Below are 14,340 nucleotides of genomic sequence, written 5' to 3'. Positions count from 1 at the left end.
GAAATGTTCTATTGAATCCATTTATTAAATAGATTTTTTGATGTTGACAAATTACTGTTATTATACAATTAATATTTGTATTAATAGAGCCTTTGGAAAATAATATATATATATAACACATTTTTGAGTTTCATGAATTAATTATAAGGGTCTGTGTTTTATGCCTTTGCCTTGTGATGAAAAATGACCAAAACTATATTGATGTCAATGGAAAGATAAAAATTTCTGTGCTACATTTTCAAAATATTTATGTGTTTTCATGTGTTTTTCCACTAGTGTTTTTAACCACGGACGCGCTGAGTCAATGGGCAATTATTCTGAAGTTTCGAAGTTCCATCTTGTTGGTTTTCCAGGAGCCTCAGAAAAGCTCTACCTTCTGATATCGTTAACAATGTTTCTTATTTATACCGTTGTGCTTTTCTCAAACGGCACGGTGGTATTGCTGATTATTCTAAAGGAGCACCTACACCAGCCGATGTATATTTTTATCGCAAACCTTGCCTTTTCTGACCTGCTTTTTGACACAATCACATTACCTAAAATCATCGCCAAGTATTGGTTTGGAGCAGAAACGATTTCCTTCTCCAGCTGTTTATTCCAGATGTTTTGTGTCCATTTCCTTGGATCATTTGATTCCTTTATTATCATGCTCATGGCTGTCGACCGATACATTGCCATTTGCATACCGCTGCGTTATCCCTTAATAATCACTCATAAAGCAACGGCCATTCTATGCTGGACCTTCTGGATCTTGGCCGCGTCTGCGTCATTGTTCAATAACATCTTGTTCATCCCCTTGCCCTTCTGTGGGCCGAATAAAATCAAAAGCTGCTTCTGTTCGGTCTCTTCACTGTTCCCTTTGGCATGCCAAGATGTCACCTCCGTCCGCCAAAAAATATTAGTCAATGCCATGATTGTGCTTCTTGCCCCTCTGGCTTTCATCCTATTGTCCTACGTCTTCATACTCTGGTCGGTCAAAACGTCTGTCCACTCTGAGAACTGGCAGAAGGCTTTCTACACCTGCACCACACACCTGATCATCATTGGGATGTACTTTGTGCCTCGAGTGTTTGTATATTTCGCAAATTACGTCCGCCTAATTCTCAATGCCGATATAAATGTGCTTCTTCTTTGCCTCTATTCTTACTTGCCGCATTTGGCCAACCCCGTCATATACTGTTTGCGAACGGAAGAAATCAAACGAACTCTCGCAAAAGTTTTTAAAATCAAAATCAAAGTCAATGTCAAATGAAATTTGCCAAGACTCCAATTAATTTAATGTTAAACAATATTTTAACTAAATTCTGCTCGTTTAATGATAGCTAAATCTGTTGAGTCTCTAAATCATTTGGTGAAAATGTTTGGATTAAGCCACAAGGACCTTATTTAAAATATATATATATATATATATATAGATATATTTATAATTTTGAGGCACAAAAGTGAAATTATGGTATAATTTTGAAAACATAAAGAGAAGTTTTTAATTGATACAAAATTATATTAAAAGTAACAGAAACCAAATATAGACTGATGACTCTATATTATAAAATTTTGCCCATGCTAACTCCTCCTGACAACATGAGGAACACATTAAAAAGGGATGTAACTCATTATATTCAGAGATAATTATCTCATTGATAATATCCAAGCAATTAATCTATAAGTGTAAACTGAATGCCCTCACAAATAAAAGCCAGGACACCAATAAACTGGAGGCTTGTATCTTTGAGCTAACTTAAATGAAGAGTAGGGACCATGAAAACCTACAATGCAGTACTTTTCCTCACCCAGGCTTGTCCAGGGCCCATTGTTCATTCAAGGTTCGCTTATTGGGTAGCGTTCATCTTGAGCCTATGGGATAAGATATTAGAGATAATAAATTCATTGAAAGAATATTATGCATATCATTAACATATAGTTTATTAAGATATACTGTAATAACGATACTGAAAAATGCTATAAATTAAAAATAAACTGTGCAATATTCTATGGGAAATAAACAAAGTATGTTGGGATCTTAGGACAGTGATCCTTGACCTGTCAGTCTTGCGCCTTTTCACCTTTACATCTGAAATTATGAATAAAGTCTTAAATCGCACAGCATCTCGGCAGTATTATTCTAATTTCACTTGTCTTTTGTATTAACGCGGTCTCCTGGAAACACAGAGAGGAAAAATATTATCCCAGGGATGTTCTTTTATTTCTGCTGCTCATTTTCTGTTGCTGTGGCTGCACTTTTGGGCAACTAACTAGGGTGGCAAGCTGGGAGTCCAATACATGGACAACTCAGTAACACCTTATCATCACATGGATGTCAGGATTGTCCCAGAAAATTTGGGATACTGATAGTTATTGCATATTCTCGGAAGCAGAACCTCGAGGGACCTACTAATGAGTCTAGGAGTAAGGCACTCCGAGTCTAGAATATGTAAAGTTGCTACTAATAATAAACACAAATTCCTTCTGGGACGGCCATGGCTCTTATTTTGAAATCTTGGAACTCCTCCACCCGGCAGCTTGAATAATCGGCAGGCAGGAACGATCACTTCGAACACCGAGCAACCTCGAACGATGACGTCAAAGGCTGATCAACCTCTAATGATCTCATCAATAGTTTCTTTATTCTTTCTGCTGTTTTCCAGCATTTATTTGGAATAAAGAATTGTTTCCACCATCTTGCATTATTATTGTCATGTCTCATTATTTTGTATTTTGGTTAATATGCCGATTGCTACTGGCTATCATGTTGTTTGTCCCTGCTGGGCTCCTTTAGTCAGGTTGTATTCAGCTAGCCCCTCCCCTTTCCTGTTCATTATGGTGCTGTTCATTATACTGTCTGGTGGCAGCCGTTTTCCTGTGATTTGTTAGCAAGAATTGAAAGCGCAAGCTGCCTAAGCGGCGCGCTAATTGTCCATTGCTGGACATTAGTTATATAATAAGGGTCACTAAAAGGTCAGGATAGTTAAGGCATAAAGTTTTGGTGGGCTAGGCTAGCTAAATCTAATTCTAGGTTACTGGGCAGGCAGTTTATTTAGCGCAGCTGATTGGTTTATCAGCTGTGCTGCAGCACGAGGTTTGATTGGGCTTTCTGTGCGGCGGGAAAAATAAGCACAGCTGATTGGTACAGTCAGCTGTGCTTACAGCGTGAGGCAACTGTAAAATAAATAAATAGCTGCTCGCTGGGTGATTAAATTCACCTCAAGAAAAATCTTCAAGGAGCTGTTGCTGAGCAAGCGTCCCACCCCCCCTCCTTTTTGTTTTAAATGTAAGGTATGTAATATGTATATTGTCGTAGTTTTATAAGGGGTAAAGGTCGCCTCTGTGTTGAGGTGGATAGAGGCTTGGTGTTACACAATCTGGCTGAGAAAAGGGGCGGATTGTATTTGGTGTATTATTTATAAGAAGTTATTTGGTTATTACGTTAAATGGTTTGTGTTGTTAATGCCTCTTATACCCTTTTAAATAAAGCTACGGCCAATTTTATCCAATTTACAATTCTGTGTCTGTGGTTATTTTATTGATTTGTTAGAGGTTAATATGTACATGCAATGGACATTACTTTTCACCTGCACAGCTATACATATTTACAAGGATTGTCAGCCTGAAGATTAAAACTTTATTGACACTGTCTGTTGAACTTTCATTGTGTGAGTTCTGGTCAATACAGACTTAGCAGTTGGTCTCAGGAACCCATATCTCACAGCTTTGTTAGTGAGGCAGAATAGTGAAAAAAGACTGTTACAACTGCTAGCAACACAGCTTAGCAGCCCTATTGTTCTGGACCTGTGTAAGCTAGTAATACCTCTGCCTCACAAAGCCTGTTAGATAGCCAGTTACCTCATCTGTGTGAGACATGGCAGAGAGAAGTAGCTCACTATCATCACAGGAAAAGCAACATGCCTCAAATGAGGAAATCATAGATGTCAATCCAACTAGAAGCAAACACAGCATAAAGCCTACCTGGGAGATCATTGAAACACTTAAAGACATAAACTCTGAAACATTGCAACAAATGGAATGGCTTTGGGAACAGGTGATGAGTTGTGTCACCACCATCTCACAGCCCGCTTCTGATGTGTCATTACTAGAGGAAGCCCTAGGACAGCTCTCTACAGCACATTCACAATATGTTGCTCACAGACAAATTTACAGAAGATTAATTCAGAAGATGCTTTAAAGGAAATAGAACATTTGCAATGCCTTAATTCAGAAAGAGACAATTTAGAGACAATTTAGTACATGAAACCAATTTAAAAGCCAATGAGAGAATTGCTCAACTCCACGGTTCTCATACTTCGGCATCTAGCAAGCATTCAAAGAGCTCAAACTTCTCAAGGTCAAAATCCTCACAATGATCAAAGAGTTCAACACTCAACCAGCAACGTATCCAAGCCCGTGCTAAGGCAGAGTCTACCAAGATACAGGTGGCCTTTGCGCAAAGGAAGGCTAAAATAGAAATGGTAGCTCTAGAGAAACAATATGAGCACGCCACAGCCATGGTAACACTAAGAGTTCTAGAACAAGCTGCCAACGGGAGTGAGGGAGACAGCGCCAGCTTAAGTGACTTGGATACCGAGTATCCCCTTAAGCGCACCAAAGTCTATGTACTAAACCAAAATAGTGAACTCCTCATTGCCTCAAATGTTCCTGACAGTAGAGATATTACTCCAAAGCAACAGGGCACAGAATCTCTGGCAGACCCCTGCGTCCAAGGTCTGTACAACGCACTAACCACTAACTGCCCTGACCTTTCTTCACACACCATAGTGCACCAGCAAGCTCAACGCATAAAACCCCAGACGTGAATCTACTCTCCTGCAATGCGCCAAATCCCTGGCAACCATACTGCTCCAAACGTATCCCTGACCAAGTCTACAGACTATAAACCGCCACCAGGGATAAATACCTATGCAACCCCATACTACCCTAAGTTGCTCAACCGGAATACCACGGACAACATTATCAACACCTTTCAACCTGCTATTCCCTGCCCAAACTCAGAGAAATTAGAGATGTCAGAGTTAGCGAAGTATATGGATCGCCTCTAACTCACCAAAACCAGCCTTTCTAGGTTTGATGACCACTAGATTGTAAGCTTGCGAGCAGGGCTCTCTCCACCAAATGTATCGGTTTGTCTTAGTCTGTCAATTCTTGTCTTGTCATATCCCTTGAATTTATGTATTGTATTAAGCGCTGCGTAAACTGTTGGCGCTATATAAATAAAGGATAATAATAATGACCAGCCTGAAAATTACAGAAGCTGGAAAAGCACCTTCAGAACTACAATTAGTGGCCTTGGCATTACTCCTGCTGAGGAGCTTGACCTGCTAATCAGGTGGCTTGGCCCACAGTCTACAGAACATGTCAACAGACTCAGGGCTGTCCACATTGATAACCCTGCAGCGGGCCTCATCGCTGCTTGGCAAAGACTAGAACAAAGCTTTGGTAGCCCTGAAGCCATAGAGGATGCTTTGTTTAAATGACTGCAGAATTTTCCAAAAATATCCGGTAAGGACAATCAGAAATTCCTGGAACTCAGTGACCTTCTCTTAGAGCTTCAGCTTGCCAAAGCAAACGTTTACCTCCCTGGCCTCAGCTTTCTGGACACTTCCGTTTTTTTGTTTGACCTCTACAATATTGCGTTGACCATGACCAAGTTCGAGTTGACGTACAGAATGTCAACAGGAAACTCGAGTGCTCGATTCAACTTGATGGCAACTCGGCTATTGGTGAATAGATGACTTACTGTTCAAGAGGGCTTTGTTTAGTTAATCGATGAACAGTGAATGATCCTGCCAACCACTGGCCGCGGTAATCAACAACAGACTTTGCGGCAGAAAATTTAATAGAGGTAATCACAAGGAAAGCACATAGATCTTTGCCTTCCAATAGTAAATTCCTTTCTCTAGACTACAAAAAAGGACCATACTACTGTCGCCATGCACTCATAATTTTTAAGGGGAATTGTCACATCTTATCCCAAATTCGTCATTTATTTTTGACTTTCCCAGTTATTGCATTTTGCATTTCTATGCTCAAAGAAATCCATGTAATGATGTTCACAGGTTAAAATCTGGAATATTTATGTGTTAGAAAATTCATATATAACATGGGATCAACTTGTTAACGCGATCTGCAGGATTACGCCTCGTAAATCATTACATACTATTTTCAGAAATTATTTGGTATTTAGGAATAAATCCATCTAGAGAGCGCTCTGAGTTCCCGAAAGTGTTGCTATTTTGGCCCAATTAAAACTATCAACTTCGACCAAAGGCTTCATGTTTTTTTTTTCCATTTTTCCTACGTTAACAAGAAAATGACAAAATACCCAATCCAAAAATGCCAAAGCAACATGTAATAATATATAAAAACACAGAATTTGCTGGCAGATCGGCCCCATTCGGCCCCCGTCTAGTCTGCTCGTTTCTCCTGCTGTAAAGACTCAAACCTTAATCGGATGTTAGTCTCATCTTATACTCAGCAGCCCTACGCCTATTCCGTGCATTTTTAGATTCCCTCGTCGTATTAACCTTTACCACATCTGCCGGGAGGCAAATCTTAAAGAAAAGCTAGCAAAAGAAAAGAGCAGTTCCCCCGGGGACCTCGTATTTAGAATGAACAAAACCTTAATGAGTAATTAGAGATATTTTTAGAAATCGCAAGCTATGCTTTTTAATTACACTGTCATAATCGGCTGCTCTGCCGGTACTGATATAAATACACCTGGTCATCAGCCTCATATAACACGCTGCATACAGAAGAAAGAATGGAGAGCCATTCTAGAGTAATTATATTTTAACCCGTAAGTACATATCGCCATTATATTAACAGGTGTACGATACTTGATGTGAGTGTAATTAGAGATCAAACTCACCTAGCCACAGGCAATGACGCTCAGTACCAAGGCTGGCTGAGAGTTATGTAGTAGTATAAGAATAGACATCTTCTTCTAATTATACTTTTTGTTAAAAAAATAATTGGACAATTTTATTTTTAATTAAGGGTTTTTTAAGGATTTATTAGTAATTTTATTTTGCATGATAAAGGATAAGCATAAAATCCGTATTTTATTTTTTTTTATTACTATTTTAGGATTTATTAATTAATATTAATTAAATAAGTTTATATATCAGTTAGCAACATACCAAATTCTACCTTTGTTGTCTGAAGCCCTCAAGGTCTGGATTCAAACAGCATTTTATTAATACTTGTTTTTTGATCCAAAAAATGGAAAAAAATTCCAATCAAATTCCTCCTTAGATAGAGAATCTCTAAAATATTAATGCTTATTCTATCACTGAATCATATTTATACAGTGTTATAATATCCCCTCTTAGGCGCTGTTTTTGTAGCGTATGTAGATGCACCTTTTTTAGGAAATGCTTGAGCTTTGGGATATATTATAAATCATTCAGTAGGTTTATTAACAAAAACATAGTTGCAAGAGAATCTGTGCAGAGGAACAATTAGATCATCATTACCTATACTTATTTTTCTGGCAACAAGGATTTTTTTTCGTTCAGGGGTCCTTACAATGGCATTGTTAGGAGAGTTAAGAAACAAGTAGGCGTGATTATATATTCCAGCCATCATAGGTCCCTTTAAATGGAAGAGGTGCCCTCTTTGGAGAATCCCCCATATGCATTTGCCCCTTCCCTCACCCCCCAGTTATTTGCAATATATGAGATGTGTTTGGCTGAGCACCAGTCAGCTCCAGAGATGGATTAGCAAAGGTTCTGGGTGAAGAAGTGTCTAATGACCCCTGTGCTTAAAGCACACCCATTGATTTCAATGGGATCACTTTCCTGCCAATGTTTGGCTCTTTAATGAATATATATTAAAGCTTAACTTAAGTATTTTGTATTTAAATATGCATTGATTGTCCAGAAAGCTGCTCAGGACACTTGAGTGTCCCTTCAATGCATACCTTGTTCTGCTCCTATCCTAACCATGGTAGGATTGATTGTACTTAAGTCTGGTGGCACCTAGGATTTAACCTGGCCCAGTCATTGTGAATACAAACTCAAGAGCACACATATCGTAGAGAACACACTTCTGTATAGATATGTGAAATTTACTACTAGAAAGGTCACTCTTAAACTGTTTTTATCTCTTTGTAACTTCACCCCTTTGTGTCAGTTACTCATATGTTCTCCCTATGTCCTCTTTGTAGAGTTTGGACACCTTTTAGGATGGCCAATCACTCAGATGTTACTGAGTTTGTCTTTGTCGGTTTCCCAGGACTTCCACAGAAGCTGTACCATCTTGTTTCTGTTATAATATTCTTAGTCTACAATATGGCATTGTTTGCAAACGGAATTGTTATAGTTCTGATCGTTTTGAAGGAGCACCTCCACCAGCCGATGTACGTCATCATTGGAAACCTCGCCCTTTCCGATCTTCTTTTAGACACCATGACCTTGCCCAAAGTCGTGGCCAAATATTGGTTCGGAGACGATTCCATCCCCTTCTTGGTTTGCTTCTTCCAGATGTTCTTTGTCCATTCCTTGGGGTCTCTCGATTCCTTCATTATTATGCTGATGGCTATCGACCGGTATGTTGCCATCTGCAAGCCGCTGAGATATTTTTCCATTATTAGCAACTCATTGACTGTAAACATATGCTGTGTCTTCTGGTTCCTCGCATCTGTTATTGGACTGACAATTGCGATTATGGGAGCACAACTCCCTTACTGTGGACCTAACCGAATCAAAAGTTATTTCTGTTCTCTCACACCAGTTACTCTGTTGTCTTGCGCGGACTCGGCTTCTACCAGGCGTATCACTTTTATCATTGCAATGTTTGTGCATCTGGTTCCGCTATCTTTCATTATCTTCTCCTACGTCATGATAATCAAGACCATCCGTTCATCGGCTCACGCTGGTAATTGGCAGAAGGCCTTTTACACCTGCACCACTCACTCCTTTGTCATTGGAATGTATTACGTGCCCCGGCTTTTGGTCTACACCTACAACCAAATCCAAGTTATACCAAACGCTGATTTAAATGTTTTACTTATTTGCCTCTATACTTTCGTGCCACATGTGGCTAGCCCTATTGTATATTGTCTCAGAACTGAAGAGATCAAGACAACTCTAGCAAACGTTTTCAAAAAGATTATGAGTTCACATAAAATAAATCGGAAGTCAGAAACATAGAAGTTGGATCAGACCCGTCTTAGATTCAGGGTAGATTCGTGTCTATTCCACGCATGTTTAAATTCCCTTGCTGTATTAGCCTCTACCACTTCTGACGGGGAGGCTGTTTCATTACAGCTAACACGCAGGGATCAGTTACTGTGACTCGAAAACCGTCTCTCACCCAGTAAAACTGTAAAAAATAAATCATATAGACGCACTGATTTATTTCAATTTCTTTTTGTATTTTAATGTGTATAGATAAAAATGATTTGGTTTTGTGGACCCACAACCCTCAGCAAGGATAACAAGAGTGATGGGAGTTGTACCATTCATAAGCAAGTACACCAAAATGCAGAAAGGTTGGCATACCCGTGGTTCTCTGCCTATATTATATTTATTTACCATAATTAACTAATGTAAGTGATTTTTATGTGTGCGTGGCCTGCAGTTGTGGGTTTTGTGTGCAATCTCATAGTTGCCAACTGATGTCAGTGTGCAGTCCTGGCCGCGTCCTGCAAGGGAAGGCTCCGGGTAGCCAGAGCCCAGAAGTTCCCAGGTATGCTCCTGCCCCTTTTCATTTGTCTTGTCGTTTGATTGAAACCTTTACTTTACTGGGAGCGTAGTAGATAATGGCACAGTCTCCCAGCAGAAGTGGTTGAGGCTGATACAGTGAGGGGATTTAAACATGCATGGGATAGGCATACGGCTCCTGAATCTAAGATGAGACCAATGACTGATTAAGGTTTGAGTCTTTACAGCAGAAGAACCTTCTTTTTTAAATGATGGCAGGGCGTGAAATTCAGTATCAGTAACGGTGGGGCGGCCGTTCCGTGAGACCACTGATTCACAAAGTAATGTGAACTCATACTGACTAAAGCTAACTCAAAACACACCGGCCTTCCTCGAATGTTCTAATTTGCATGTATTAAAACGGACTGGACTCCACGAAGAATAACCTGCAACCTGCATAAAAAAATAATAAAAATACATTTTTGGGCACTAGACTCCTGCCCACAGAGTCCTGCCGTCCGCGGGCTTCTGAATAATATCTGCCTCCATCAACAGTGAGCCTCCTCCTCTTTGGTTTAAAAAAACAAACATAAAACAATGTATTCTATATGAGATATAGATACATATAAATATATATATATATATATATAATATATATATATATATATATAAATATATATAATATATATATATAAATATATATATATAATATATATATACCGTATTGGCTCGAATGCAGTCCTGGGCGCCGGGCAGGGTTAGGATACAGATCCCCCGCAGTGGTGCAGGGGACCTGCATCCTACTCCCCGATACGCTTAGACAGCCTCCCCTGCCAGCACTTTCCACGGGGGGGGGGGTGCCGGCACGGGAGGTTGTCTAAGCGCATCGCGCGGATGGTCACCGGCTGCGGAGGTTGTTTACCCGCATCGCCGCAGCCGGTGATCGTCCGCACGATGCGTTTTACCTCTGCCCCCAAGACTTACCAGAGGAGACATCAGCTGAGTGCCGGCACTGGAAGTTGTGTTGCCCCGCAAGACACCCGGGAGTCTCCTCTGGTAAGTCGGGGGGGGGGCAGAGTGGCAGCATATCTCGGGGGGGGGGGAGGACAGTGGCAGCATATCTCGAGGGGGGAGGAGGACAGTGGCAGCATATCTCGGGGGGGAGGACAGTGGCAGCATATCTCGGGGGGGGAGAGGCAGAGTGGCAGCATATCTCAGGGGGGGGGAGACAGTGGCAGCATGTTTTTTTGGTGCTTTTTTAAAGAAAAAAACTTTTTCTTTAAAAAAGCACCAAACTTTTAGGGTGCGGCCTATATACGGGGGCGGCCTATATCCGAGCCAATACGGTATATAATATTGTATGATTTTATTTGTGTGATATAATAGAAAACATGGATTCATAAATTCTTCTTATATAATATTACTGCATTTACATGTAAAAAGGTCTCTGTAGTTTATGGTTAGCAGGATACACTAGCAAGAAATAATACACTAACCAAGTTCAAGTTTTATAACCCCTTCGTGATTTTATATTTTGTACCCTTCGTGACAATGGCCGTTTTAACATTTCTGCACTGCTCGTGTTTAGCTGTAATTTTATAACAATATATAACTGTAAAAGTTATATATTGTTCTTTTCAGGACAAGAAGGGCTTTCTTTAGATGACATTGTTTTGATTGTATCATATTATTAACTATTAAAAAAGTATAAAATATGGTGAAAATTTTTGAAAAAAATGACTTTTTCTATTTTTTTGTTGAAAAATCTTTTACTCATCTATAAAAGGTAATGAAAAAACCTGCTAAATAGATTCTACTATTCGTCCTCAGTTTAGAAATACCCAATGGTTTTATGGTTTTTTTTGCTTTTTTCTGCACGTTATGAGGCAATAAGTACAGGTAGCGTTTTGCTATTTCAAAACCATTTTTTCCAAATCTGGTAATTCTTCCCCCCATGTGCCATTTGCGGTATCTTTGAAGCCAATGCAATTTACCCCATCAAATCATATATTTTCTAAAACTAGACACCCAGGGTATTTCAAATGCTGGTATTTTAACTCTTTCCATGCACTAATTCTACCACCAGTCTTTGTCAAACTTTGTGGTAGTCATTTCTTTCCTTTTTTCCCCACACACATTTTACTTCAGGTATGAATTAACAGGTTCTGGTATATGTCACTATCACAAAACACCCCAATATGTGTTCAGCATCTCCTGAGTACAGCGATACCTCGCGTGAATGGGTTTGCCTGGCTGTTTGGGGTAACAAGGGCCACATTTAGGGTATGCACATTTTTCAATGTTGAACTTTGGCATTTGGTGATCCACTGCCCTTGCCCTATTTGGTACATCTTTGAGCCGGGCCATTTCAGTGTGCCCTCCTCCAATTTAACCCCTGGACAGCAAGCTGCAACCAGACTAATGAGGAGCCAACAAATAATTTTTTGAGCCTGAGACTAGCTTAGCGCACCGACATTTTTTCTTTTCCCTGTTTGCACATATTTGAGGTTGTTGGCTCCTCATCAGTCTGGTTGCAACTTGCTGTCCAGGGGTTAAATGGGAGGAGGTTTAATTGCACCTCCCCCAACACATTAATAAGGTTTTGGTAGCAGTATAAACTGCTTTGTGTGCCCACTATGTAGGAGGTGAGAGTAGGTTCTCACCCTATTGAGAGTGTGCCTTGACGTGGTGGGTGAGCTTAATTATGCTTTGGCCAATTCATATAACCAAAACCTCTCATTTATATTATGTTTATATATTTGTTGCCAACTTTATTAGGGTGAGAAGCGCAGACAGTATTTTGTTTTTTGTATGGTTAAATGCAGTACCTGTATTCAACCTGCAAGTAGAGCCAGAGTTCTCTAGAGGCAAACTTTTCCAACGTTGTTGTTTTTTTTTCTACAGGGCTGCCGCCATCTTGCGATTGGCGAAATCACTCGCAGTAGCGGTTGTGACCGCTCTCTGGAGCGGTCACAACGCGTCCTGGGGTGAGTGTTTGGTGTTGCTGAATGCCTTGTGATTGAGGCATTTCAGCAACACCATTGAAGTTGATCGCCTCCTGAACACTTTTAAAACGGACGCCCTGGGGAGGGGCCAGACACGGCCCCTGATGCCGATCACGGTGTTGCTGAATGCCTTGACGTCGAGGCATTACACCAACACCGTCTGGGTGCAGAAAGCCAACGTAGATCGCTTTCTGCACCCGTTTTGTCCTCTGAAGTGACTACAAATTCAGGAGGGCGTTTTATCTCTGGATAAGTAAACATTAAATAAATCAATTTTTTACTACAGTAAGTACAGTGCGCACACCAACACCCAGACACACACACCAGGACAGCCTCTGCCACACCGACACCCAGACACTCATACTAGGATAGGCTCTGCAACAACGATAAGTGGTGTCCCTCAGGGTTCTGTCCTGGGACCGATTTTATTCAACATATTTATTAATGACCTGGCAATAGGCGTTGAAAGTCATGTTTCTGTGTTTGCAGATGACACTAAACTAGGTAAAGTAATACAGTGCTGCAGAGGGATCTAGATACACAAAAAGAAAGGTTGGAATGCAGCACTCAGCAGTGAAATGGTGCACGAGCCAGGGTACCACCAAGTCCCTCAATAAATCCAAAATAAAGAAGCAGAGGCTCAGCACCCAAATGATAAGGTGAGTTTATTTCACGCAGGCCTGCGTGAAATAAACTCACCTTATCATTTGAGTGCTGAGCCTCTGCTTCTTTATGAGGGATCTAGATAGACTGGGGGACTGGGCACACAAATGGCAGATGAAATGCAATGTAGATAAATATAAAGTTATGCACTTTGGGGTAGGGAATGCACAAGCAACCTACACCCTAAACAGTAGTGAATTAGGGATAACAACAAATGAGAAAGATTTGGGAATTGTTATAGACAACAAACTAGGCAACAATGTGCAATGTCAGTCAGCGGTTGCTAAGGCCAGTAAGGTATTGTTGTGTATAAAAAGAGGGAATCCATTCGCGGGATAAAAATATAATTTTGCCTCTTTATAAATCAATGGTAAGGCCACACCTTGAATATGCTGTGCAATTTTGAGCACCTATTCTAAAGAAGGATATCATAGCACTATAAAAGGTGCAGAGGCGGGCTACAAAATTAATAAAAGAAATGGAGCACTGTAGTTATGAAGAAAGGTTAACAAATTTAAATCTGTTTAGTTTAGAAAAACGGCGCCTCAGAGGGGATATGATAACATTATATAAATATATTCGGGGCCAATACAAACCATTGTGTGGAAATCTGTTCGTAAACAGGACTATGCACAGGACACGTGGTCATGCGTTCAGACTGGAAGAAAGGAGATTTAGGCTAAAGCAGAGGAAAGGGTTTTTTTACAGTAAGGACAATAAGGATGTGGCATTCTCTGCCTGCGGAGGTAGTTTTATCGGAGTCTGTACAGTCGTTTAAACAGCAACTGGATGAATACTTGGAAAAACATAATATTCAGGGATATAATCTTTAATTATGGGGAAACAGTTTATTGATCCAAGAGGAAATCGGACTGCCATTTTGGGGTCAAGAAGGAATTTTTTCCCTTGTTTTGGAAAGAGCCAAACTAAGGTTTTTTGCCTTCTTTTGGCTGAACTTGATGGACGCATGTCTTTTTTCAGCCTATATAACTATGCAACTATGTAACTATGTGTAA

General features: G+C 40.3%; 2 protein-coding genes across 2 annotated transcripts; both read left to right on the top strand.

Annotated features, from left to right (window-relative positions):
- Positions 1-304: 304 nt before the first annotated feature.
- On the top strand, positions 305-1,252 carry LOC149281236 (olfactory receptor 4S1-like). Its single transcript, XM_089499578.1, has one exon. It carries the CDS (start codon positions 305-307, stop codon positions 1,250-1,252), a length of 948 nt encoding a protein of 315 aa, XP_089355704.1.
- Positions 1,253-8,198: 6,946 nt separating this feature from the next.
- Positions 8,199-9,164, top strand: LOC149281235 (olfactory receptor 6B1-like). The gene has a single exon (XM_089499577.1). It carries the CDS (start codon positions 8,199-8,201, stop codon positions 9,162-9,164), a length of 966 nt encoding a protein of 321 aa, XP_089355703.1.
- Positions 9,165-14,340: the final 5,176 nt, after the last annotated feature.

This window comes from Sceloporus occidentalis, unplaced genomic scaffold (genome assembly GCF_023333645.1).
Source record: "Sceloporus occidentalis isolate IW3139 unplaced genomic scaffold, rSceOcc1.0.p SCAF_137, whole genome shotgun sequence".
In the NCBI taxonomy this organism is placed as follows: Eukaryota; Metazoa; Chordata; class Lepidosauria; order Squamata; family Phrynosomatidae; genus Sceloporus; species Sceloporus occidentalis.
This window is presented reverse-complemented; position numbering and strand designations above follow the sequence as displayed.

Excerpts from the sequence above, each read along its gene's own strand:
- LOC149281235 (XM_089499577.1), top strand. The coding sequence starts at position 8,199 with ATGGCCAATCACTCAGATGTTACTGAGTTTGTCTTTGTCGGTTTCCCA.
- LOC149281236 (XM_089499578.1), top strand. The coding sequence starts at position 305 with ATGGGCAATTATTCTGAAGTTTCGAAGTTCCATCTTGTTGGTTTTCCA.